Consider the following 27,614-nt stretch of genomic DNA (forward strand, 5'->3'; position numbering starts at 1 on the left):
CTAAACCAGAACTAATAAGTAGTAGTATAGCTGAACACTCTGCCTGAACCCAACCTATCACTGCAAATATTACCATCAAGGCCGGAAAATCTGGAGGCTGAGTAGCAAGGCACATCCACTAATAGGGCTAGATTGGAGAGCAGAGAGTCTCCTAAGGGAAATAATGGGAGGAGCTGTTGCTAAGCAACTGATTTGCCAGGCATTGCAGGGAATTCTTGTGATAGAGTAAGCAGAGATCCATAAAGCCACCATTTGTGTCATTTAGACAGATTCTATCATTTTCTCCCTTCTTTTGCCCTTTGAAAATGTTTTTTTTTCATTCTTCAGGTGTCTCTAAATAATAACACAGGTGGCTTCCCTTTGATATCTCCCCTTAACACGATTTTAATACTGGTGTGGTTTTGTTGGCAGTTTGTGATATTTTCTGGAAATTAACCACTTTATTTGTATTTTTATTATTAAAATTTAACACTATATATTTTCTCCAACATTCCATCCGAGTGATGCAGGCCAAAAGTAGAAGGGTGGGTGTGCTCTGCTAAATGGAAAAAAGGAGTTTCTGATCAAAAGTAAATATTTCAATCCACGAGCAAAGATAGGGCTAGCCACTGCCCCATCTGGAGGATTTTCTAAAACTGTATGAATTGTAATCAAGGTGCAGAGCTGCCTAAAGCGCTGTTGCATTCAGGAGCATCCATAGAGGAGGCCAGAGAAAGTTAAAGGCAATGTCTGTGACTGCGATTAAAGCTGTGCCCTTTTTAACACGCATTACATATGCAACATACATGAAAAGAGGCAGGGCTTTATTCCTGCATCCATGACCACCATCTAGACTATGCTGACTCAGGAATTCTGGGAGTTGAAGTCCATGAGTCATAAAAGAGCCGAGGTTGCCTACCCCTGATCTAGACTGCCCTTGTTTCCAACTGACTGAAGGTCAGTTGTGATGCAATATGTAATTCATGGTGGAAGAGAATGACTGGATTGTATTAGAAATTATGGATATAGAAATAACTTTTTCATAGGTGGAAGGGACTTAATTTCTCTGTATTGTCATGCCCGTTGCTCAGCATGACATGTAAATCCAGTTTTTGTGGCTTTTAAATTATATATACAACATTTGAAGCCTACCAGTTTGGTAGGCTTGGTTAGTTAGTCAACAAACCAAGTTTTTTTTAAAAAAATCGTGACAAACACTCGGTTGCAGTGAATGTCACTCACTTTTGATTTTCTTGTAACAAAAATGGAGCCAGTGATTGCGCTGAACTTGGGACTGGAACCAAGAAGAACCCTTGGAAGCAATTTCTTGTAATGTTAATATTACATGGAGAAATAGACAGCCTAATAGACTGACTCAGAGTCTAGGTGGCAACCAATAGTGTCAATGTGAATTCTGAGCAGTCTTAGGATCTGCAGTGTGTGAAAGAGGAATTCTATGCCTTCAATTATAGGCTACATATTTTCGAAAGATGCTGATTTATGAGCTTATCCATGCATGCGTGTGCCTTTTTCTGTTTATTTCATTTATTGTTTACATCATTTGGATGGCCATCATCCAAATTATGACAAGCTTATTTGATAAGCTTGTTTAATAATGTTCTTCAGTGATGAGAAGATTGAGAGTTTATGAAATCATCTGACTGGGTCCAGGATGGCTCATTGCTTCCTGGCATTTTTATGATTCAGTGAGAGCAGCAGGTACATGCCACATTTCATCATGCAAAGTCAGGGGATGGTGCAAGTCATCCAAGGATTTGTGAAAGCAACAAAGGGTGGCAGCTGTGTGTGTGTGTGTCCCTTGTATTTTGAGAGCTAGCTGTGCCTCTGCAATCCTTCCCAGACAAGTTATTCTCCAAAAGGGGTTGAAAAGCATTTTTAATAAAGTGAAATTTAATTTAGGTAAATTAAAGATTTTAATGATTAAAATTTCTGAACTTTTCAGAATAAATCTTAAAATTCCACTTAGGCATCCTGTTAATTGTAGTTGCGCACATTATCAGTTTATTCATAAATACATAGATTTTTCTCACTTTAAAAACATTCAGGATTTAACCTGGGCTGTTTCTCCTATAAATGAACAAGAGAGAGGGTGTTTTTTTTTGTTGGTTAATTGATTATGAGCCATCAAATCGGTGTCAGCTCTTAGTGAGCACATTCTCCAAATCTCTTCAGGTCTACCAATGGTACATAGTTGCTGCTTGGCCTTCTTCTCTTTTTTTCCTACTTTTCCCAGCAAAATAACCTCCTCTAGGGAGCGAAGTCTTCACAGAATGTGTCCAAAATATGGTTTGAACTTGGTCATTTGTATATCAAATAAGAACTCTGCATTGATTTTAGTTATGATCCATTTGTTTTCTACCCATGGTATTTTCAGGAGTCTTCTTGAATATCAAAGTTCAAAAGCATCAGATATTCTTTTATCCTACTCCTTCAAAGTCTTTCGCTTCCATGGAGTGTCACAGGAGAACCATTGCCTGCACAATTCTGGTCTTCATAGATATAAATAAATCATGGCATCTGACTATCTTTTCCGAGGCCTTCACTGCTATCCTATGAAGTCCTAGTTGAAGTGTATTTATTGTTTGAAAGGAATCAACAATTCCTTTATTGTTCATAGTTGATCCTAAAAGGTAGAAGCTACCAACCATTTCAGTATCTTTATTATTATTTATAAGGCTAGTTGCTCTATCTGTTGTCATTAATTTGATATTTATGTTTAACCTTAACCCAATTTTTAATTATGCTTGTTAATTTTTATTACTAGTGCTTACAGATCATTTGCATTTTTAGCTATGAAGAGTAGTACCATCAACATAGTACAGGTTATTGATGTTTCTTCTTTCAATTTTAAAATCATGCTTTTCTTCCAACCCTGCCTCTGTCAATATATCTTCAGCGTATACAATAGATCAGACATGTCAAACACAAGGCCCGGGGGCCAGATCCGGCCCACGAAGTGGTTTCATGCGGCCCGCAAAGCCATCCTGGAAACAGTGAGGGAACGGCCCCCACTGCCTTGGCCCTGGCCCAGAGACCCTCCTTCTGCCAGAGACCCTCAGATCTGTCCCACTCCTGCCCAGGCCCCCATAGGCACCCTTGATGCGAATGATGTAGAGCTGGCCATGCCCACCCAGTAGACCATACGCACTCTAGCCACGTCCACCCAGTAGGCCACGCCCACCCTGGCCATACCCACTCGGCCCCCTGAGGGCAACCGTAATGCTGATGTGGCCCTCAATGAAATCGAGTTTGACACCCCTGCAATAGATTGTATGACTTAGGAGAGAATGTATAGCCTTGTCTCACTCTTTCTCTGATTTGGAGCCAATCTTTTCACCATGTTGTGATCAGAGTGGGGCTTCCTGTCCTGTGTATACGTTTCTCACGAAGATAACGAGATCTTTTAGGACACACATTTTCCTAAGGACTTTCTGCTGCTTGACATGATTGCCACAATCAAGGTCTTTCTATGATCAGTATAACACAAATTGTTTTCTTTTGGGTATTTGGCTTTCTCAATTATTCAGCATGCATCTATAATAATGTCTCTTGTTCCTCGGCCTTTTCTAAAACTAACTTGAACACCTGGCATCTTCTTTTCTGTGTAGGGATCTGATCTCCAGTGGAGGATTCTGTGCATTATTTTGTGGCATGTGAAATTAAGAATGTTGCACAATAGTTTGCACATTTTGTGAAATCTTCTGTGTCTTTAGAGATGTCACTATAAACCTGCTTCTTGTCTCTTCTTAGGACTCTCTGAAATTATTAACTTCTTCCTGAGATCTTTATCCTTCTTGGCTTTGCCTTCTCTTCTCTGCTTGTTTCCAGTTTTATAATATTCATATGTAAATAATTTTTGTGGGGACGCAGTGGCTCAGTGGGTTAGGACGCTGAGCTTGTCGATCAGAAGGTCGGCAGTTTGGCGGGTCGAATCCCAAGTGCCACGTAACAGAGTGAGCGCCTGTTACTCGTCCCAGCTTCTGCCAACCTAGCAGTTCGAAAACACGTAAAAATGCAAGTAGAAAAATAGGGACCACTACGGTGGGAAGGTAACAGCGTTCCGTGCACCTTTGGCATCTAGTCATGCCGGCCACATGACCACGGAGACATCCTCGGACAAGTGCTGGCTCTTCAGCTTTGAAACGGAGATGAGCACCGGCCCCTAGAGTCGGAAACGACTAGCACGCATGTGCGGGGGAACCTTTACCTTTACCTTTACTAAATAATTTTTGCTTCTTGGTATTCTAATGACTTTTTAGTTTTGTCAGTATTTGTACCTAGTCTAAGTCACTTAACAGAGTAGCAGAATTGGAAGGGACCTTGGAGGTCTTCTAGCCCAACCCTTGCCCAAGGCAGGAGATCTTATACCATTCCAGACAAATGGTTGTCCAATCTCTTCTTAACTTGTGGGTTAAGTCATCTGTGGGCTGATCTAGCAATTTCTTCTGTTCTTATTGAATAAGTGAAGGGTATTACAGAACTATATATATATATATATATATATATATATATATATATATATATATATATATATATATATATATATATATATATATATATATATATATATATATATATATATATATATATATATATATATATATATATATATATATATATATATATATAAATGATGTTTTCTGAGGTTTTCGCGGGTGTTCGTATGTGGATCTTTGGTTATTCGGGTTTTTCCCCGCGTAGAACTAAAGGTGTAGGAGCGACGTTTCGACGGAATCCCATCCGTCATCATCAGGCTGGTGGCTTCTGCTTCCTTCTTCTGGGAGAAGCATGTGGCTGTTTGTTCCTCTTTTTTAAACTGCCAGAGGGGGTGTGTTCTGTGGGTGGAGGTGTGCTCTGATTGGGTGGGGGAGTAAGTGTGTTCTGATTGGGTGGGAGTGTGTTTTGAATGGTGGGTGTGTTCTGATTGGGTGGGGGTGTGTTTTGAGTGGATGGGCTGGTCTCAGCTGCCAGCCTTAGACCTGAGCTGGTGAGTTGTGCTGCTTTTGTTCGGCTTCGTGTTTGTGGTGGTGCCATGTTTTTATAGTGGGTGTCAGTTTGCTTATTGTGTGGTTTGGAGGGGTTTAAAGTGGCTGATGTTGCAGCTGTAGTTAGGTTTCTGTTTTGTGGTTGTGCCTCGTTATCATTGTGGGTCGGATTTGCTTTTTGAATGGTTGTGTGGTGGTGATGTCATGTGGTGTTATCATGAGTTTGGGTCTATCATTCTTGGTGGTTGGGACTCGTCTGTCAATCAAGGCGGGTTTGTGGTTGGATTTTTCTAGAGCGAGGGTTTCAAAGTGTTCCATGTAGAGGTTTGCGATGACAGGTGAAAGGGGTGATCCCATGGGTGCTCCTTCCATTTGTTTGTATCTTTGTCCATTGTAGATGAAGTATGTGTTAGATAGGCAGTGGTTGGTCAGATCTAGGATGTATTTTGGGGGGTTGTATTTATTTAGGATAGCTGTCAAGGCTTCTTTGATTGGCACTTGGGTGAAGAGGGATACGACATCGAAGCTCACAAGTAGGTCACAGGGCTGTAAGTTTAGTTTACTTATGATCTCTATGAATTGGAATGAATCTTGTACGTGTGAGGTGATGGAATTTGCGTAAGGCTGTAGTTGTTTGGCAAGAAATTTGGCTAGATTTTGTAGAGGTGAGCCTATGGAGCTGACTATGGGTCTGAGTGGGGTTTGAAACCCTCGCTCTAGAAAAATCCAACCACAAACCCAAACTCTGGCTCAGATACGTAGATGACACCTTCGTAATCTGGCCACACGGCAAAGAAAAACTGGATGACTTCCTCACACACCTCAATAGCCTACACCCCAAAATACAATTCACCATGGAAACAGAAGCTAACAATCAACTTCCCTTCCTTGATGTCTTAGTCTACAAGAAATCCAACGGCTCCCTAGGACACACTATCTACCATAAAAAACACACACAAACCGCTATCTGAACGCACTCTCACACCACCACCCAGCACAGATCAACTCCGTAGCCAAGACACTCATCTCCAGAACAAAACACCTAGCTGACGAACAACACCAAAAAACCGAACTACACACTCTCACTAATGTACTAACAGCCAATGGATTCCAAAGAAACACGATTACCAACTTAATCCGAAGAGAGACACCCACAAAAACCCAAGACAGAGAACAAGAAAATGGCAAAGCCCTCCTCCCATACTTAAAAGGGACCACAGACAGAATCAGCAAGGTCCTCCAAAAACACAACATCAAAACAGCATTCTACACAGACAGAAAAATATCCACCATCCTAAGAAACCCCAAGGACATAATTGGCTTAGAAAACCAAGGAGTATACGAAATCCCATGCACCACCTGCCCCACCACATACATCGGACAGACCAACAGAAGAATAAGTGCACGCATTGAAGAGCACAAAAACTCACTCAGAAAAGGAGAACAAACTTCATCCCTGGTCCAACACTTTGAAGCCACGGGACATGAAATTGATTTTAAAAAAACCAAAACTATCGCCAAAATTGAACATTTTAACAACAGAATAATCAGAGAAGCCATTGAGATAGAAAAACGCCCCCACAGCATAAACAAACGAGATGATACCTCTCGCCTACCAACCATTTGGAAACCCGCCTTGATTGACAGACGAGTCCCAACCACCCAGAATGATAGACCCAAACTCATGATAACACCACATGACATCACCACCACACAACCATTCAAAAAGCAAATCCGACCCACAATGATAACGAGGCACAACCACAAACACGAAGCCGAACAAAAGCAGCACAACTCACCAGCTCAGGTCTAAGGCTGGCAGCTGAGACCAGCCCATCCACTCAAAACACACCCCCACCCAATCAGAACACACCCACCATTCAAAACACACTCCCACCCAATCAGAACACACTTACTCCCCCACCCAATCAGAGCACACCTCCACCCACAGAACACACCCCCTCTGGCAGTTTAAAAAAGAGGAACAAACAGCCACATGCTTCTCCCAGAAGAAGGAAGCAGAAGCCACCAGCCTGATGATGACGGATGGGATTCCGTCGAAACGTCGCCCCTACACCTTTAGTTCTACGCGGGGAAAAACCCGAATAACTATATATATATATATATATATATATATATATATATATATATATATATATATATATATATATATATATATATATATATATATATATATATATATATATATATATATATATATATATATATATATATATATATATATATATATATATATATATATATATATATATATATATATATATATATATATATATATATATATATATATATATATATATATATAGTTAAATCTATGGATAATAATGTTATATTCCTATCTTATAGTAAATAAGACATTTGAATATTCTTTGAATTTATATCGCAGAGATGTAGGGCATTTTGATTAAAGTGATGTGCAAAAGAGCATGGGCAGAATTGGCTGAGATGTGCTTATGGTGAAGTGGGCATATCAGTTTCCAATTTCATCCTTTAATCTAGTAGCTGCAACTGAGGGGAATCTTCCAAGAGCTTTGTGTAGTAAAATTAGAGGACAGCCTATGAAAAGATGTAGGCAGCAAAGCTTTTAAAATAGCCCATTGAGAACATGCAAAGCTATTGGGGACAAGGGGGACTTTATATTCAGAAAAAAACAATATACAGTATACATGAAGTGTGTGTGTGTGTGTGTGTGTGTGTGTGTGTGTGTATGTATGTATGTATGTATGTATGTGTGTATGGCTATCAGTGACTTGTAGCAACCCATATAATGTAATATATATAATTAATATGTGGGGCAATGCCCCCCCCATGGGCTAGAGCTCTACAAAAGGTTGAGAGATATACAAAAGGGAGTTACCAACTGTTAGGACCTCTGGACTCATCCCATAGGGAAATGAGTTGTTGCTTACTTTGATAGCTGAACTTTCAACAAATTGTTTTCTCTTTGAATTGGTGCTCATGACTTGAACAAACAGGATTAGTGAGTAGTTCGTGGTCATCCACTCTTGCTTGACAACCCTACAATCCTCACTTCCCCATCATATTACTTTTGGATATGATGCATGAAGAGGCACAATAAATGGTCAGTTGTGGATATTATAACAGATAAAAGTTGAAACTATCCAATAGAATAGAAATTGTAATTATCCAGTGAGTTGAATGTTAAATTGCCACCTAACAATGAAACTTATCTTACTGCTGCAGAAATGATGCTCTCTGGCTTGCTGACATCTGAATGACTGCTGCTTAACTAACATATGATGACATTAATAATTTGTGTATTTAGCTGGGGAGGCAATATATTCACTTCTCCAATGAACACAATCACTTTGTTCACACATCATGGCAATTCTGGAATCTTTGAGTTGTTGAGCTCTAAGAAGCCTGAGTTGGAAGGCTTTTTTGTTGTTGTTCATTACTGAGCTCTGTATTATATAAAAGAAATGAGAGAGCAATACTGGATTGGGTGTAGCTACTTAACAAATATTTGCAAACCTTCCCTCTTATTTTTTAATCCCCTAGTCACAGTTATAAACCAAAGATATTTTTGTTAATCTGCTGTACTTAGTTCAAGAGAAATGGACTCTGACAGATGAGAATCATTATAGGCATTTGCAAGAGTGCACCCATTTGTTTCTTAATTACATTTAACCCTCAAGTAGGCACGCTGGCTTATGGAGTGCATCATTACTGCTTTTTACTTTTTTATTGTATTTTTTGGAAGCATATCAGTTTTGGTGCTTCCCAAGTTAAGGCATTCCTAGGCTGTTGCCTATTCAGCCTTTGCCTAGAGGTGGCCCCATTCATGGCTTGTGATAGACACCACAGCACAACCATGGAGACATGGAAGCTAGAGACAGGTAGTCCATTTATATGTCTGGCACCTGCTCTTTAATCTCTCATGTATTTTTGAGATTCATTATAGCTAAAATATAATGGATCTTGATGGAAAGAAATACAAAGTATAGTTCAATAGAACAACTGTAAGAATGAAAAACATAAGTACTGCATGAGAAAAAATTAGAAGGTAGACTAGTCTTGCAACAGAACAAATAGAAAATGGCCATAAGAAAATATGATGTAGAAGCTACTTAGAACAGAACAAAAATTTTAATGTTATAGAATGTGTGGAGTTAATGCTGAAGGAAATGCTGAAGGAATGAAAAAGGATGCTGAATGGAATGATGAAGTGAAAGAGGCTGTGAATGAGAAAAATGCATGTAAGAGAATGTTTAAAAATGATAATAGAAATATATGCATAGGTAGTCCAGCACTCATTCAGCAACCATTTGAAATTGCAATGGCACCAAATGAGTGGTACCTACAACTGGTCCTTAGAGTTCTCACTATCGTGCTGCCTCCACAGTCACATCATTGCAATTTGGGCACTTGGCAACCAGTTTGCACCCATAATTGTTGCAGGTTTTTCCACAGAAGAGGGACTGTTACAGAAAAAACATCGATTCCTAGTCTAAGGCTACATTATTTATGGTAGTTTGGAACTACCAGGTTACTACAAGAACATCCATATAGGACAGGGGTATCAGACTGCTGACCTGCGGGCTGGTTTCATCATACTGAAGCTGCGCCCACCCCATTGGTTGCGACATGTCGTGACACGTCATGTGACGTGGCGAGTTTGACATCCTTGATATAGGATGAATGGTTTCAAGTTGGAGATGCCACCTTGTGGCCGTTGCTTGCATGCTCAGAAAGGACACATGTCTATATAAAACACTGGATAGAAGGAGCATAACACTTTTATTTCCTAATAAAACTTCTGGGGTCCATTTTTAATGTTAAAAAGACAGGTGCAAAGAGTTTGGTTAGTGCCAAACATGGCACCCTAGACTTCCTGCCCACCTGAGTGGCAGGTAAGGGATCAATAGACATATTTGGCACCTCTGAGTGTCATATCAGCTGTATATAATAGATCCTTAGTGACTCTTGAATGATAGTGCTACAAAGATGAGTTTCCCTTATAAATTGATGTACAGGCTTATTATTCTAATAAATAAATGATATGCCCTGTAGATGGAGACTGGCTTCCTCAGTTGTTTGTCCATGGGGAAGTTTGTTTCAATTACCTTGCTGGATGTGTGTGTGTGTGTGTGTGTGTGTGTGTGTGTAAATTCAGTGAGGAAAATTAAAGAAGATTTTACTATTATTACTTTTTATTTCTACATCATTCCAAAAGAATGCTGAGTGTCATACAATAAAATCAAAGAGACGACAAATACAGGCAAGTTTCTAGACAAGTAATAGGCTGAAATGAATAGGGTGGAATTTAAGATGGAGAAACATAACATTTTTCAACAGGTTAGAAAAATGTAAAGCACAAATATAGGCTAGAAGATATTTGGCTTGACACTAGTTACATATGGAAAGGATCTGGGAGTCCTTGTCAGTCACAAGTTAAATATCAGCCAACTGTCTGATGTGTCTGCCAAAAAGGCAAATGCTATCTTAGGATGCATTAGTGGGAGCACAGAGAGCGGAGACTTCATCAGAGAAATTGATTGCTCAGTCTATTACATTATCCCCTGCTCAGACCCATTTGGAGTACAGCTCTAGGCACTATAGTTCAAAAATTAGAGCATGTTCAGAGGAAGGCTATGAAGGAGCATGGAAACAAAGCCTTAAGAGGGATGGTTAAAGTATCTGGGCATACTTAACCCAACATAAGTGATAAATACGATATTGTATTGTACACAAAAGAGAGAGTGGACTTATTTTCCATTATTCCCAGAGCGTAGAACCAGTATTAATGGGTAATAATTACAAGGTAAAAGATTCAGGCCAGAGTAAGCCCCTCAGCCATTGCAAGATTTGCACATGGAGCAAATCTCCTTCCATAGAGGTCTTCAAAGAGGCTGTATAATTATCTGTCATTGCTATAGAGTAGAACCTGCAATGAGCAAGGGATTGGGCTTCATGATCTCTTAAGATACCTTCCAGCTCTATGATTCTGTGAATCTAAGCATACAGGAGTTAGAGTGGAGAGTGCAACAATACCCTTCCAGCTTCTGAGGAAGGACAGCCCCTCCTCTGTGGCCCTGCTTCCTGCCTCTCCTCCTTCAAAATCTCTTGGCTTGAATTCAGCTCCCTGCAGTACATAGCAAGGTTTGAATCTATGGTCTGAATATTTTCTAGACTAGGCTACAAGTTGTCCTCTTCTGAAATCCTGGGATTTCAGAAAACCAAACTGTTTAGGATAACCAAAAGGTTTCAGGGGAGGCATGTCTGAAGAATTTACTAGTGGGATTTGTCCATGAACCAGACAGGTCTTGGGCCTGTATTCCATGACACCCTATGACCTATGTAGACTGCTGGAGGAGATTAACTGGTCTGAAATCATGCAACTTTTCTTATCATGCTTCAAAGTTGTCTAGGCCTAGGAAAAAGTGAGTTATACCCCATCCTTGGAGTTACGACTATTGCACACGTACACACACACACACACACACCCTGGTCATGTGATTGTAATTTGGGCACTTGACAACTGGCTGGCATTTATGACAGCTGCAGCATGTTGCAATCATGTGATCACAATTTGCGACTTTCCCAGACTGGTTCTGAAAATTAAAGTCAATTGGAGAAGCTGGATTCACTTACCATGTGATTCATTTAACAACCTCAATAAAATGGTCATAAAAATCAGGTCTGGTCACATGACAACTTGCTTAACAACTACATCATTTAATGATCAAAATTCTGATCCCAGTTGTGGTCACAGACCGAAGACTGCTGTACAATGTTCTAATCTAAGAGATTGCTACAGTCCTTGACTTACAATCATCTATTTGGTGACCAAAGTTAATAGGGCACTGAAAAAAGTGACGTGCCTGTTTTTTACACAGCCATTGCAGCATTCAGACGGTTGGCAATTGGCATGTATTTATGTTGGTTGGAGTGTCGCAGGGTCTTGTGATCACTTTTTGTGGCCTTCTGACAAGCAAAGTCAATGTGGAAATCACGTTCACTTAACAACTGTGTTATTAGCTTAATGACTGCACTGATTCACTTAACAACTCTGGCAAAAATGTTGTAAAATGAGGCAAAATTTACAACAACTATCTTGCTCAGCAACAGAAATTTTAAGCTCAATTGTGGTCGTGTGTCGAGAACTACCTGTATTTGTCTACCTTTGCAGTTGAATTTAGCAATAACTGAATCAGAGATTTTAAATCTTATTCTGCATACAATGGAAACATGAGAGTCATCTGTCCCACATCGTTCTATTTCTGTCTGGGAAATCCTTCTCTATGAATATGCCTGGCTAGGAACCTGAAGTTTAATTTATGAATCAGTAATATTTCTTTCCCTTTAGATGGGGAAAATATGAAAACAAGCAAGTCCTGTTGCATTTATAGTTTCCATCAGATGGCACTCCATTTATCTCTCATCTGCTCTAATGCTACAGCACTGCCTGCAAAATTATCAAAAATTGACAAGATCCTCCTTATCACTTCAGCCTAAAATCCAGTGTTGGCCAAACTAGAACCTTGTATAAAATCTATAGGTGTGTCCTGAGTTAAAGGACCATTTGTTTAGCTACCATTCAAAATTACATCAACACTGAAGGAGACTTATGACCAGCCCTTAAAATTGCAGCCATCATAGTGTCCACACAATCATGTAATCATGATTCAGGTGTTCATCAGCCAGCATGCAATTATAATGTCACAAAATCACATGGTCATGTTATAACCATTTCTAATCTTCTTTGCTGACTTTCTACAAGCGAAGTCAATGGGGAAGCTGGCAAGTGGTTGCAAATGATGAGCCATGATATCCTCACTTAATAACCCACAGAGGTTCACTTTTTTTTTATCCCATTTATATCCCGCCCTTCTCCAAAGACTCAGGGCGGCTTACAATCTAAGAAGCACAAATCAATGTGCTTAGCAATAGCCTTCATTCTATGTATATGCCTGCTTATTAGGGCTTTCGGGGGGCCCCCAAGTGGCATTATTACAAAGTCAGCTTATTGCCCCCAACAATCTGGGTCCTCATTTTACCTACCTCGGAAGGATGGAAGGCTGAGTCAACCTTGAGCCTGGTGGGACTCGAATCTGCACTAATTGCAGGCAGCTGGTGTTACTTAAGAAGGCATTAGCCCACTGCTCCACCAAGGCTCTAAATGATGATAACAAGAAGTACTGAAATTTCCATTGCTAAGTGCTGCAGTCACATGACACTGCACATTACTTAGCAATGGAAATTCTGGTCCCAATTACCATTGCTAAGTGACACCTGCTGTATATAGAAATGTATACCTACATGATTTGTAGAATAGCAAAAGAGGATCAGCTTTGGTAATTGCAATTCTTTGATGCAGAAATAGGGCCAATTGTCATGATAGAAAGAGCCAGGGAGATATGAACTTTTCAGTTTGCAAAACTGAAATTCCCAATCAAATTGTTGCTTGTCTTCAAGACAGCTTGCCTTCCTTTCAAGTAAAAGATTCCAGTGTTTCTGTGGGAAGGAACTGCTCAGTGCGAGGCATACAGGAAGGAGGGCTTGGAAGTAGTGAGTGCAGCTGCCATGTGTTGGTCAGCAGCTGAGTGGAAGGAAACTGTCCTGGCTATAGCCCAGCACCATCTGGGATGTGTCAGCACCACAGCCTGGGAACAAAGAGAAGAGAGCTTGCTCAGAACACCTTAAGTATAGGGCTGTCATAGGAAGTTTGAGCATTCCCACAGGATATGGGGAATCTTAGCTCTTTTTCAAAGCACTAAAATTAGGTGAGTAGAACAGGATTATTTGAAATTGATATTTAAAAAGTAGACCGTGAAATTCTTACTTGCTCACTACTATTGTAGGAAATCCACAAATTCTTAATGGATGCCAGTTGTATAAAAACTTCAGAAAAATCCCCTCCATTCTACCCAGATTGACAGGAAATTCTAGTATTTCAGAGAGATGCAAATTCAGAACCTCATTAAATAGCCTATGATGTTATTAATGCTTATTTGTATAGAAAACATAAGCTAAGTTTACCTTTTCTAAATTGTTATTTCTTTTTATAAGCCTTCTAGTCAGGAGTCACTATATCAAGGATTAAGTACTGCTATTGTTTTTTGTTATTCCTTTCCATCAAATGGCAAAGTTTAAGCCTTTTTTGAATTTCCCATCGTAACAGATTTTTACATGTGACCACTTCCATTTCTTATAGAGAGGAAGATAAGTAATCTTGAACTTTTATTTTAACTGGGATTTGAGAAGCTTTTATCCTAGATCCAAATTTAACAGTTTAACTATATAGTGATCCATGACTGGCTTTATGAGATTATTTCAGGGTTATTTATCCAATGTTGACAGTTTTGAGAGAAACTGAATGTATCCACATAGTCTAAAAACGGGGAAAATTCAACCAGGTTTAATCATCAGAATGGTATCCAAAAGGCAGAAAAATGTTCTAAAAAGTGGGATTTTGGGACCCAGCCTCATTATGTATATTTTTAACCAGCTGGCTTCCATTTCACTAAGGCTGGTCAGTGTATTATATCACAGTCACAAGGACCAGAGCTGTCTGGGTTCCAATCTGTGATGTTATCCAGAATCTCTTGCCTAAGACAGCTGTGTCACCTTTGCTCATGGTAAGGCCATTTCCAGTCCTCTTATCCCAGATATTTAGATTCTCATGCAGTGATAATCAAGTTGGGAAAGAGGAAATATGTAGCATTTAACTTCCATTATTTCACTTTTTAATAACTGCCTCAAAATCCTCTAATCAGGATTCGGACTATATTGCAGCAAAATGGAGAGCTAATCCTCTTCCTTCATGCTATTTTTCTCCTTCAAATCTCCCTTTGAAGAGAGGCATCATAGGTAAAGGTAAAGGTTCCCCCGCATGTGCGTGCTAGTCGTTTCCGACTCTAGGGGCCGGTGCTCATCTCCGTTTCAAAGCCGAAGAGCCAGCGCTTGTCCGAGGACATCTCCATGGTCATGTGGCTGGCATGACTAGACACCAAAGGCGCACAGAACGCTGTTACCTTCCCACCGTAGTGGTCCCTATTTGGCTTTTAAATTGCTTTCTCTTTCTCTTTTTAACTGCTTTTCTGTTGTGGATTTGGGCCTGCAGTTTGCCAATTTTGTATAGCCAAGCTAAACCAGGAGCTTTTTCTCATACATTTTTTTGGCTCAGCTGCTTAAAACCTCTGGTACCAAATGCCAAGTTAGCTGCTTCGTCTGGTCACTGAATTAATCCAACCTCTGGGTTTGCATAAACATTGAACCACACAGTTAAAGGCTGATTTGGAAAAAATGCCCAACTTGTTTATGAATTAATTCGATGTTCTGGTTTTATAAATACATTGAACCACAAACCAACAATGCTGTTTATGCACGCTCTGCTGAACTACAAAAATAAAGTCAGCTTAGCGTGCAAATGCAGCTGTTAGATTATTAAATGATTTGGATAAGCAAATCATGAGAACCCAGCCTTTATTAATTGGCTTTTTGTATGCCACCAGAAAAGTATGAGTTTTTTAATTATTTAAATATAGTAATTGATTTATTCCAAATTCTGCATACTGCTTCATTTCTCCAATTACCACCTCAAGGTTTGGCAGGAAGGATTGAAGCAGGGCATACTACTGTGCTAACCAGGAAGTTGAAGAAGAATAGAATATAATCTAAGCCTTTGTGATCCAAGAATTAAATTGCCAATATTTGTTGTAACAGTTTGACCTTTACAACATGTGTATTAAATATTTGCTATAGCATTGATTACATATTTAATCCTTTCAACTGAATTAAATCACTTGAGAGGGGGAATAAACATTCTCAAATGGAACAATTGTTCAGACATGCTGTGGCTGCTCAGCTGTACATGTAAGCACTATACTAATTAAAGGATGGAATCTTTTGCCATAATCTAATGTTACTTTCCTCTTCTTGTCTTCAGGCGATGGAGAGCAAATTGCTGATTGGCGGGAGGAACATCATGGACCACACAAACGAGCAGCAAAAGATGCTTGAGCTGAAGAGGCAGGAAATTGCAGAGCAGGTAAGGACCGGCTGTGATTTGGATGAGCCGTGGACCTCTCAACTTTCCTTCCGGGTGTCCCACTCTTTCTCAAACTAATATGAAATGGATATGACCCTGGCCTCTTTCAAAATACAAGCAACCTTTCAAGCAGATCATGGAGCCTAGACTGTAGTCTATGGAGCCAGGGGTTGCTGATAATACTCTGGTGGGAGGTAACAGGATTGTATTCTGACACTGAGGGATGTTTGACCTGATTCTATAACACAGAAGCGGCGTGAGCGGGAAATGCAACAGGAAGTACTTTTGCGGGATGAAGAAACCATGGAGCTCCGGGAGACATTCACTTCTTTACAGCAGGAAGTAGAAATCAAAACCAAGAAGCTCAAAAAGGTGAGAATCCTGCAGAAATCTAGGACATAGGAAGATTCAGTAGTGTCAGGGAGATCCCACAGAATGTCCATTAGAAGAGATAGCTCCCTTTAGAGACAGGCTAATACTTGTTTTAAGATTCTTCTTTCCCAGGAGCCAAATCATGAACAAGCTGTCTCCTGCAATAGATAACAGCAGGATCATGTTCAATTGGCAGGAGTTAGTCACGAACCTTGAAAAGAACAAGGGTTCAACTTCATGTTGCAATTAAGCCTGAAGAGAATTCTCTTCTTTCTTATTTATCAGCTAAATGTTGTCTTTATGACATGTAAGATTTATATAGAAAAGAGTATGCAGACTGATTCCTAGAGAGGCCATTATGGGTTGATGTATATTCAGAGATCGCTACACACACACACACACCTTAGGAAGACTGTTTGATATCATGGAATGGGGTGATTGAATAGGCATCACATGATAGCATTGTCACTGAGATGAATGCTTCACAATTTCCCACAAGAACAAATAGCAACTGTTCACATGGATGGGAGAAAATAAAACATACACTGCTGCTAGTAAATTAGATGAGTTTTAGATGTCCCCCCTCTCCCACCTCAAAATACAGATTATCCTAGAGTCTATAATGGAAGCTGTTGTGTACTGGGTTCGTTGCGCAGGAATGAAGACGAGGCGACTGAGTTCAGCAAAAATCATGGTTTATTGCTTGCAGGATCTGAACTAGAGAACAGGGCTGCAGATGCAGCAATTTATACCCTGGCCCCTAGGCGGCGGCCAATAGGTTTGAAGTAACCTATTGCCGCCTAGGGGCAACCAATGGCAGCGCTGGAGACGGGTTGTCTGAGATGCTGGGGGCCGTTAGCTAGCTCACTGCTCCAGCAGCCTACCAGCCATTACCACATGGTGTTAACAAGCAAGCCCAATACATTACACCACTCCACCCTTAGAACGAATAACATTATAGCAACAGTAGAAAGTAATTACAGCAATACACTTTACAAGGACTTAACACTGGTGTGAATAGGTTCCACTTAGCAGCACAAATAAGTACTTACAACATTATAGCTCCATTCTTCATTACAATCTTGTAGGTCAGCATTAAATACAAGGGTACATATAACATAGCTTTATTATTTCAGAACAAAATCTTGCAGATAAGCAGGAGGTTTGCGTGGCCTTGTGGAACGCCTGGGGGACCCAGGCACGTCCTGGCCTACCAGCTTGCCTGCTGGGCTGGGTAGACCATTGTCTCTTAGTTCAAGTGATTCAGAGCGGCTCTGTTGTGACTCAGGGCCAGCCTGTGGGTCCGGCAGCCGGCTCAGATGTCTCGGATGACTCAGATGAGGGGGAGGAGGAGTGTGTGGAAGACGAACCGGCTGATGATGGCTTGGAGGCTTCGCAGAGCCCCCAGCCGGGGCCCTCTTCTCAGCTGCGTGAGCCCGATAGTGCGGAGGATGATGACCCACAGCTGGCCCTGTTCAAGGACGCCCGACGCAGGAGGCAGTCGAGCAGGACCAAACAGAGAAAGGCTGTGGGACTCCTCGGGAGGAGGCACAGGGAGGCCACGCCCTGAACTCTAAATAAAAGCAGTGTTTGGGGAAGGGCTGGTTGCTGAAAGCAACCCTTCCGTTTGAGGATTCAAGTTCCAGTGTTTTTGTTTCTTGTTCTGTTATTTGAGTAATAAATCTTGGCAGACGCTTTCCAGCCTTAGACGCTCTCCAGTCTCTACTGTTTGAACAGGGGTTTGCCTTATTGCAAGGCCGGTAGCAGGCTGGTTCAGAACAGTTTGCTTTCAGCCTCCTACCCCTTACTACTACGATGGAGCAGCTTCGTGCCGAGAATGCTCAGCTCACCCAGCAACTCACTTTGCTGGCAGCTCAGGTGGCTCAACTGCAAGCTCAGGTACATGCTGCACCCCCACCGAGGAGGAAATGTCAGATAGCTATGCCGGATAAATTTGCTGGCAATCCAGAACTGTTTCCTGCCTTCCTGGGACAATGCCAGCTTTTTATCAGCGTGAGAGCAGCTGATTTCCCCACTGACCGGGATAAGGTGGGATTCGTGTTAAGCCTTCTGTCGGGGGATGCAGCTCGTTGGGGCACGCCTCTGCTGGCACAACCTAGCCCTTTGTTGGATAACTTTGGGGGGTTTTGTGACCATATGCGCCTCATGTACGAGGACCCAATTAAGGCGCAGACTGCCACCCGACGCCTGAAAGCTCTGAGGCAGGGTCAGCCTATATCAGGCCTATATCAGCGATTTCCGGCTGCTTAGCCAGGATTCCGCCTGGAATGAGGCTGCGCTCGTGGATGCCTTCCAGGATGGCTTGTCGGAGGAGATGTTGGATGAGCTGGCCCGCGTGGACATTCCCTCAGACCTGAATGGGCTGATCCATCTTTGTCTGCGGATCGATGCCCGGCTGCAGCAGCGAAAGAGTCGCCGTGCCACCCCACAGACCCCTGCCGCCCCTGTTGTGCGTGAGCCCCCAGTCCAGAGGGAGGAGCCAATGGAGCTGGGTGCCGCCAGGTCCCGTCTATCGGTGACGGAAATGGACAGACGACGATCGGGGGGGTTGTGCTTTTACTGTGGGGACCCTGGACATTTGGCTGCTTCTTGCCCAAAGAAGCGTCAGCGGGCATCAGTGACCAAGCCTGCCCCGAGAAAGTCCCCTACTTTGCTGTCGGGAAACGGCCCGAGCCCGATCTAGACGGTGTGATAGATCGGGCGACCCACAACGACCACACCGAGCGACGCCGTTCCGACGGTGCCTGTGAACCTCCACGGCATTTGATTTTGGAGGCACGTCTGATCCTTCCTGGCAAGCCAGAGGGGATTCTGGTCCATGCCTTAATTGGGGCTACCACAAACTTTATGGACTCGGCCTTTGTGGCCAAATGGGCTGTTCCCCAGTGTCCGGTGGATCCGCCCATGCTAGTGGAGACTATCGATGGTCGAGTGCTCCTGTCCGGGCCTATTACGGCCGCCACGCAACCAGTGTGTATGGCCATCAGTTCCCATGTGGAGGCCATCCAGTTCTACATCACTTCGGATCTGTACTTCCCCGTGGTCTTGGGACTGGCGTGGCTCCGGGCGCATGATCCACAGATCTATTGGTCTCAGAACTTGGTCACCTTCCCAAGTTTGCAGTGCGTGGACCACACCCGCCATATCTGTGCCGGCCAGGTGGAGGGTTCCCCAGGGGTTTCCTTGCCTCCCGAACTGTCCGACTTTGCTGATGTGTTCAGCGAGTCAGAGGCGGATCAATTACCCCCGCACAGGCCCTATGACTGCTCCATTGATCTAGTCCCTGATGCGCCTCTCCCAGTGGGGCGTTTGTACTCCATGTCGGAGCCCGAGTTGGCTGCATTGCGGGACTTCCTGACAAAGAATTTGGCTCGTGGTTTCATCCGGCCCTCGTCCTCGCCAGTGTCTGCGCCCGTGCTCTTCGTCAAAAAGAAGTCGGGCGAGTTACGGCTTTGCTGTGACTACCGGAAACTCAACGCCATCACGGTGCGTAACCGCTACCCGCTGCCCCTCATCCCCGAGCTCTTGGACCGACTCCGGGAGGCTAAGATCTTCACGAAACTGGACCTGCGTGGAGCTTACAACCTCATCAGGGTTCGGCCGGGTGATGAGTGGAAGACGGCGTTTGGTACTCGCTATGGACATTTCGAGTACACGGTGATGCCGTTTGGCCTGACCAACGCCCCCGCTGTGTTTCAGCATTTTATGAACGACATCTTTCGGGATCTGTTGGACCAGTTTGTCGTGATTTATCTGGACGACATCCTGATTTACTCCCCGTCGCGTGAAGCGCATCATCAGCATCTCCGTCAGGTCCTGCAGCGCCTCCGGAAACATCGGCTGTTTGCCAAGTTGGAGAAGTGCCAGTTCTACCAGGTGACCATCAATTTCCTGGGTCACCGCATTTCTCCTGAGGGCATCGCCATGGAGCCGAGTAAAGTTGAGTCGTTGCAGAGTTGGCAACCCCCGCGTCGCGTGAAGGATGTTCAGCGACTTCTTGGATTTGCCAACTACTATCGAACATTCATCCCTGGCTTTGCTGCCTTGACAGCCCCCCTCACTCGGCTCCTGCAGAAGAAGACTCGGTTCCAGTGGAACGCCCCCGAACAACAGGCGTTCCAGGCTTTGAAGGACGCCTTCATGAAGGAGCCCATCTTGAAGCATCCTGACCCGCAACGGCCGTTTGTCGTGGAGGCGGACGCCTCCGACATTGCCATTGGGGCCGTGTTACTCCAGGCAACGACGCCCAGAGGTACCCTTTTCCCTTGCGCGTATCACTCTCGGAAATTGAACCCCTCGGAGCGCAACTATACCATCTGGGAGAAGGAGCTGCTGGCCATCAAGGCGGCGTTCGAGGCTTGGAGGCATCATCTGGAGGGGGCGCGGCATCAAATCGAGGTCCGGACGGACCACAAGAATCTGGAAAGCCTGCAGACCGCTCGGAATTTGAACCAACGCCAGATCCGGTGGTCCCTTTTCTTTGCGAGGTTTGACTTCCGGGTGCGGTACATACCAAGCGGGCACAACCAGAGAGCGGATGCTCTGTCCAGGAAGCCCGAATACACCCGAGTGGAAGACAAGCTTCCGCCCAGGACAGTGATCCCCGTCGAGTCTTTTGCTGCGGTGCGGGAGCCGGTTGATATACGGGCTCGGATCCGGGAGGCGCAGCAGCAGGAGGCGTGGGTGGCTCAGCGGAAGGAAGAGGTGGGGCCAGATTCGCCTTGGTCGGTCACGGATGGACTTCTGTATTATCGTGACCGGCTCTATGTTCCGGGAGGGCCACTCAGGGGACTCGTCCTCAGCCAGTGTCATGATAACCCGGCTGCGGGGCATTTTGGCCTGTTCAAGACTCTGAACCTGGTCTCCCGTACCTTCTGGTGGCCCCGAGTCCGACACGACGTCCAGTCTTATGTCACCTCCTGCATCCCATGCAGGCAGGCCAAGTCAGCGACAGGGGCCCCGCCTGGTTTACTGCAGCCTTTGCCAACACCCAAGAGACCCTGGGGGGCTGTGTCCATGGACTTTCTGACGGATCTACCCCCATCCTCCGGCTTCACGACAGTGTTTGTGGTGGTGGACATGTTGACCAAGATGGCGCACTTCATCCCCTGTCGCGGCTTACCGTCAGCTCGCGCCACTAGTCGCATGTTCATCCAACAGGTGTTCCGGCTGCACGGCCTTCCCGATAGAGTCGTCTCCGATAGGGGGGCCCAGTTTACAGCCCGCTTCTGGCAGGAGTTGATGCGGGCGTTGGACATTAAGGTTTGCCTCTCGTCCGCGCATCATCCTCAAACTGACGGGGGTACCGAGAAGGTCATCGGTATCTTAGAGCAGTATCTGCGCTGCTACGTCAACCTGCAGCAGGACAATTGGGTGGACTATTTGGCCATAGCCGAGTTTGCTTTTAACAACTCGCAGCACACCTCCACGCAGATGACACCGTTCTTGGCCAATGTGGGTTATCACCCCCGGTTTTTCCCCCTTTCTCCCGTGGACTCACCGGAGCCGGCAGCGAACGACTTCATGGCGGAGTTACAGGCGATCCATCGGTTGGTGCGACGGCAGCTGGAGAAGGCCAAGGCCGACTACAAGAGGTTCGCCGATCGGTCGAGAAGGGATACGCCTCCACTATCGGTGGGGGATCGGGTCTGGCTGTCCACCAGGAACCTTCCATCCACACGGCCGGCGAGGAAGCTGGACCACCGTTACCTTGGACTGTTCCCAGTCGAGGCTGTCATCAATCCGGTCGCCTATCGTTTAACTCTGCCACGTTCCCTGCGCGTGCACCCCGTCTTCCATCGGTCCTTGTTGGTCCCCGAACAACCGGCTTGTCCACTTCGCCAAGCGGAACCTCCCCCATCAGGACCTCGTGATGGAGGCAGCACCCCTGAGTACGAGGTCGCCAGCATCAGGGATTCCCGTTGGCTGAAAGGTCGCTTCCAGTACCTGATCGAGTGGAAAGGGTACGGGCCGGAGGACTTCACATGGGAAGACGCGACCGCCGTTCATGCCCCTGCGTTGGTGACTGCTTTTCACGAACAATTCCCATCCCGACCGCATCCGGATCGGCAGCCCCGGGGGAAGGGCCCTGCGGTGCGGGATAGTGTTGTGACTCAGGGCCAGCCTGTGGGTCCGGCAGCCGGCTCAGATGTCTCGGATGACTCAGATGAGGGGGAGGAGGAGTGTGTGGAAGACGAACCGGCTGATGATGGCTTGGAGGCTTCGCAGAGCCCCCAGCCGGGGCCCTCTTCTCAGCTGCGTGAGCCCGATAGTGCGGAGGATGATGACCCACAGCTGGCCCTGTTCAAGGACGCCCGACGCAGGAGGCAGTCGAGCAGGACCAAACAGAGAAAGGCTGTGGGACTCCTCGGGAGGAGGCACAGGGAGGCCACGCCCTGAACTCTAAATAAAAGGAGTGTTTGGGGAAGGGCTGGTTGCTGAAAGCAACCCTTCCGTTTGAGGATTCAAGTTCCAGTGTTTTTGTTTCTTGTTCTGTTATTTGAGTAATAAATCTTGGCAGACGCTTTCCAGCCTTAGACGCTCTCCAGTCTCTACTGTTTGAACAGGGGTTTGCCTTATTGCAAGGCCGGTAGCAGGCTGGTTCAGAACAGGCTCGGTTCTCTAGCTGGCCTTTCCAGGTTGGCCCACCCCAGAGTCAGTTTGTTCAGCAGAGTTAACACAGCGGCTGTAGCCATCAGGTTGGCTTTCTCCATCAGGGGACCCATGTTGCATGTCCGGGCTCCCCTCCTCTACAGCCAACTCCTCGTTGCTTGGGCTGTATGAGCCTTCAGAGTCTATGCATGGGCCGGCTTGGCTGCCGGTTTGTGGACCTTGGTAAGGACTTGTCACAATGCCCTCACTTTGTGTCCATTCTGGGAAACGCTTCCTAAGCTGATCGATGTGGCACCGGACAACTCGCCCGTCCTCCAGCCCCACTTCGTAAGAGGGGGCCTGACATTTTAGTAATTTTTCCAGGTACCCACAAATGCCCATAGTGCCTGGCCCACACCCCATCGCCCACTTGCAGCCCCCTTGGGGGTTTTGGGTGCGAAGCTTCTGCTGTCACCCTATCTGGATGCAACCTGTCCAGTTTTGTGATCAGTTGCCTGCCCCAGCGCAGCTCTGCTGGGCTTTTCCCTGTAGCCGTGCAGGGCGTGGAATGCTGGCAAAGTAAAAAATCTGCAAATCTGTGATGCCAGTCCCCAGTCACTATACGCTTCAGTGACTCTTTTGTGGTCCGGACCATGCATTCAGCTTGACCATTAGAAGAAGGGTGAAACGGGGCTGATGTTGCATGCCTGATGAGATTTGCTTTCAAGAATGCCTGAAATTCTGCCACTGTAAATTGGGCTCCATTGTCGGATACTATGACGTCTGGCAGCCCATGTGTGGCAAAGAGTTTCCTAAGCACCTGGATGGTCCTAGCAGTAGTCATGTTAGCAACTGGAATTACTTCAAGCCATTTAGAGTGGCTGTCGACCACTATAAGGAAGAGCTGTCCCTGAAAGGGCCCAGCGAAGTCTATGTGAATTCTAGACCAGGGAGTGTGAGTCTCCTCCCACCTGTGAACTGTAGCGTGCAGCATTTCAGGCCTTGATTGTTGGCATGTGTAACATCCATGCACCTGGGCTTCAATGGCCTTGTCTAAACCTGGCCACCATAAGTAGCTTCTAGCTAAAGCTTTCATACAGACAATACCCGGATGACCTTCATGCAGTGATTGTAAGACCCTGTCTCTTAGTGAGGTGGGGACTATGACCCTGTTCCCCCATAGGATGCAACCCTTGTGAGCTGATAGCTCGTGTCTTCTAGTAAAATAACACTGAAATTCAGGGCCTGGGCTTTTATGCAGCCATCCTGTGTGCACCCAAGAAAGCACTCTACTTAGTGTCTTATCAGCTGCTGTTTCTGCAGCTATGTCCCCTGCGTGGAGGGGAAACTCTGGCAAGTCCTGAATGGACAATATGCGGGCTGCTGGGGCCGGATCTGGTTCGATTTGTGGCAGTGGAAGCCTACTCAGGCCGTCTGCATGGCCCATTTCTTTGCTGGGTTTGTGAATCAGCTTAAACGTGTACGCTGATTAAAAAAAATAGACCATCTCAGCATTCTAGGGGATAATATATGGGGTGTCCGTCTGTGGTGAATAACCCCAGTAGCGGTTTGTGGTCTGTGAAGACCGTGAAGTCCCTGCCATATAAGTAGTCGTGGAATTTTTTAACTCCAGCTACCATAGCCAATGCCTCTGTCAATTTGAGCGTAGTTACGCTCAGCAGAGGACAGTCTCCTCGAATAAAATGCAATGGGAACTTGGGTTCCATCTTTCTCTAAGTGACTCAAGACTGCACCCACCCTGCATGGGGATGCGTCACATGGTATACAGACTGGTTTAGACTCCCTGAAATGGGTGATAGTGGAACTGACCAACAGAAGTGCCTTCAGGTCCTGAAAACTTTTTTCATGAATGCTGGTCCACTTCCAAGAAGCTTTTTTATCTAAGAGCCTGTGAAGTGGCTCTGCTACTGCAGCCTTGTTAGGAAGGAATGCGTGGTAGAAGTTGAGAAGGCCCAAGAATGCTTGCAGCTCTCCTTTTGTTTTAGGGCTAGGTGCCATCTGAATGGCCTTCATTTTGGACTCAGCTGGGTGGATGCCATTAGCATCAATGCGAAACCCCAAAAATTCAGTTGAGGGAACCCCAATACTGCATTTACTCTTTTTTAGTTTGAGGCCTGCTTCACGCAGCCTCTGCAGGACGACTCTGAGCCTCCTTGCTAGCACCTCTGTGGATTCTCCGGCAATAAGCACGTTGTCAAAATAGGGGCAAACCCCTGGAATGCCCTTGAGTGTGCGTTCCATGATTCCCTGAAAAATGCCCGGGGCTACACTGACTCCAAATTGCAAGCGCTTTACTCTGAAAGCCCCCCTGTGGGTCACAATTGTCTGTGCTGCGTCTGTGACCTCATCAACAGATAGTCGCTGATAGGCCTGTGCCAAATCTACGGTAATTTCACAAAAGTAGAGCCACCCTGTAAAGATGCCAGGATGTGGCTCACCATGGGGACTGGTTATGCGTGCTGTTTAAGGGCCCGGTTAATTGTGCATTTATAATCTGCACATATTCTGACTTCCCCGTTGGCTTTAAGTGGTGTTACAATAGGAGTTTCCCACTCCCCACCATCTACTGGTTGCAACACGCCCTGTTCCACAAGCTTGTCTAGTTCCGTGTCAATTTTGTGCTTGAGGGCAAAGGGGACCCTGCATGGCTTTATCCTGACGGGAACCACGTTTGGGTCTAATTTAAATGCTATTGGCGGGCCCGTGTAAGTTCCTAGGGCTGAATCAAATACGTCTGCGAAGTCCTAGCAAACTGACGCTAGACTCGGGTCTTCTGTCCGGTTAATACCGGTTACTTGGATGCCTAGTGTATCAAACCAATCGAGCCCAATTAGGCTCGTTCTCTGGCCCCCTACTACGACAACATCCAGGTGTCCTAAAGACCCCTTAAATTTAACGGCCAAGGTGGCTTCACCCTTGACTGTGACTTTTGCGTTCTGAAAATCTGTTAAAAGTATGTCAGAGGGCCTCACCTTGGCCCATCTGCTACTGCGACTGCACACGAAATTAAATGTGTCCAGAGAAATAATGGAAATGGCAGAGCCTGTGTCCAGCTCCATCTTACAGGGGACCCCTTGCAGCTCCACCTGAAGTCTATACTTGGGTTTAAGGGGGCATCGGGCCCCGGTACGGCAGACACTTCTACGGCTTGAGCAAAGCCCCACAATGAACGGCCCCGGGTCCCCGGTACCTCTCCTGGTCAGATCTTCCGACTGGCCATTTGATGGCCGGTCCCTCTGGCGACCTCTGCAGACTGATGCGATGTGGCCAGTTTTTCCGCAGGCCCTGCACATGGCTGTCCGGAACCTGCAGTCTGAGCATTGGTGGCAGCTGCCACAACCTGGACTTCTAGGCAAGAGATCTGCCTTGTAAGTAGTCTCTTGGTGCTTGCTGCTGCGGAGCTGCTGGTCAGGTTGTCTGTGCAACTTGTTGACTTTGGCATCTTCTTCTGAGTCCTCGGTGAGTTCTGCGTCCTTATGGTGGACGGCTTCTTTGCGTTGCATCGTTTTGGCGGGCTGGATCGTTCGGATGGCTCCACCGGCAGCTTCATTCTGGGCATCTGCGAACGACAGGACCTCTCTGGCAAAAAGTCTCTGCTGCAGCTCTTGGTTGCGGAGGCTGCAGACGAGCCGGTCTCAAAGTTGCTCTTCGACGTCTGAAAATCGGCAGAGGCGTGCGGCCTGCCTCAAGGCCGCAATGTACTTGGATGCGGTCTCTCCCGGCTGCTGTATTCGTTGTTTGAAGGCGTAGCGCCATGCAATCACCGACATCTTTGGTTGGAAATGTTCTCCAAGCTTCTTCTTCAGTTCGGCGTAGGAGACGGATTCCAATGGTATGGGTGCAAACAGGTTTTCGGCCAGATCGAACGTCGCTGGGCCACATACACAGAGCAGCATGGCAGCCTTCAGTCTGTCCTCTGCGACCTGGTTCGCCCATAGGTAGTTCTCGACCTGGGACAGGTATGATGGCCATACTTCTGGTTGTTTGATGTCGAATTCTCGCAGCCTTCCAACCTTGGGCATTCTGCTGGTCTTCGTGGCTGGATCTCACCGTCTTTGAATCCTGCCTCTCCGTTGCCCAGGGACTGGTTCTCTGAGCACGTGGTCGCTAGCATGGCTTAGCTAGCCGACCATAGGGGGGGAATTTGTTTTTCCCGCCAGGCGAACGCTGCCTCTCCCCTAGTGACTTTCAGCTTCGACAGAGAAGCAGGATCCCAACCTCGTCGCCAATGTTGTGTACTGGGTTCATTGCACAGGAATGAAGATGAGGCGAGTGAGTTCAGCAAAGATCATTGTTTATTGCTTGCAGGATCTGAACTAGAGAACAGGGCTGCAGATGCAGCAATTTATACCCTGGCCCCTAGGAGGCGGCCAATAGGTTTGAAGCAACCTATTGCCACCTAGGGGCAACCGGTGGCAGTGCTGGAGACGGGTTGTCTGAGATGCTGGGAGCTGTTAGCTAGCTCCCTGCTCCAGCAGCCTACCAGCTGTTACCACGTGGTGTTAACAAGCAAGCCCAATACATTACAGAAGCTGTTAGAATTGGGACAGTTTCTGCTTGTGTAGTTACAGTGGGGGGGTTTATCTTGC

At 45.5% G+C, this 27,614-nt stretch overlaps 1 protein-coding gene across 3 annotated transcripts in view; it reads left to right on the plus strand.

Annotated features, from left to right (window-relative positions):
• The window catches only part of KIF3C (kinesin family member 3C), a gene marked incomplete at both ends in the record, with an annotated part of 53,674 nt that overhangs the window by 11,254 nt on the left and 14,806 nt on the right, over window positions 1–27,614 (plus strand). For all 3 annotated transcript variants that reach the window (XM_081315038.1, XM_081315039.1, XM_081315040.1), the window contains 2 exons: window positions 15,919–16,020; window positions 16,270–16,392. In XM_081315038.1, coding sequence (XP_081171164.1) covers window positions 15,919–16,020; window positions 16,270–16,392 — 225 coding nt within the window. The remainder of the gene's footprint in view (window positions 1–15,918; window positions 16,021–16,269; window positions 16,393–27,614) is intronic.

Source organism: Vipera berus (genome assembly GCF_964194415.1).
Source record: "Vipera berus genome assembly, chromosome: 1".
Taxonomy (NCBI): Eukaryota; Metazoa; Chordata; class Lepidosauria; order Squamata; family Viperidae; genus Vipera; species Vipera berus.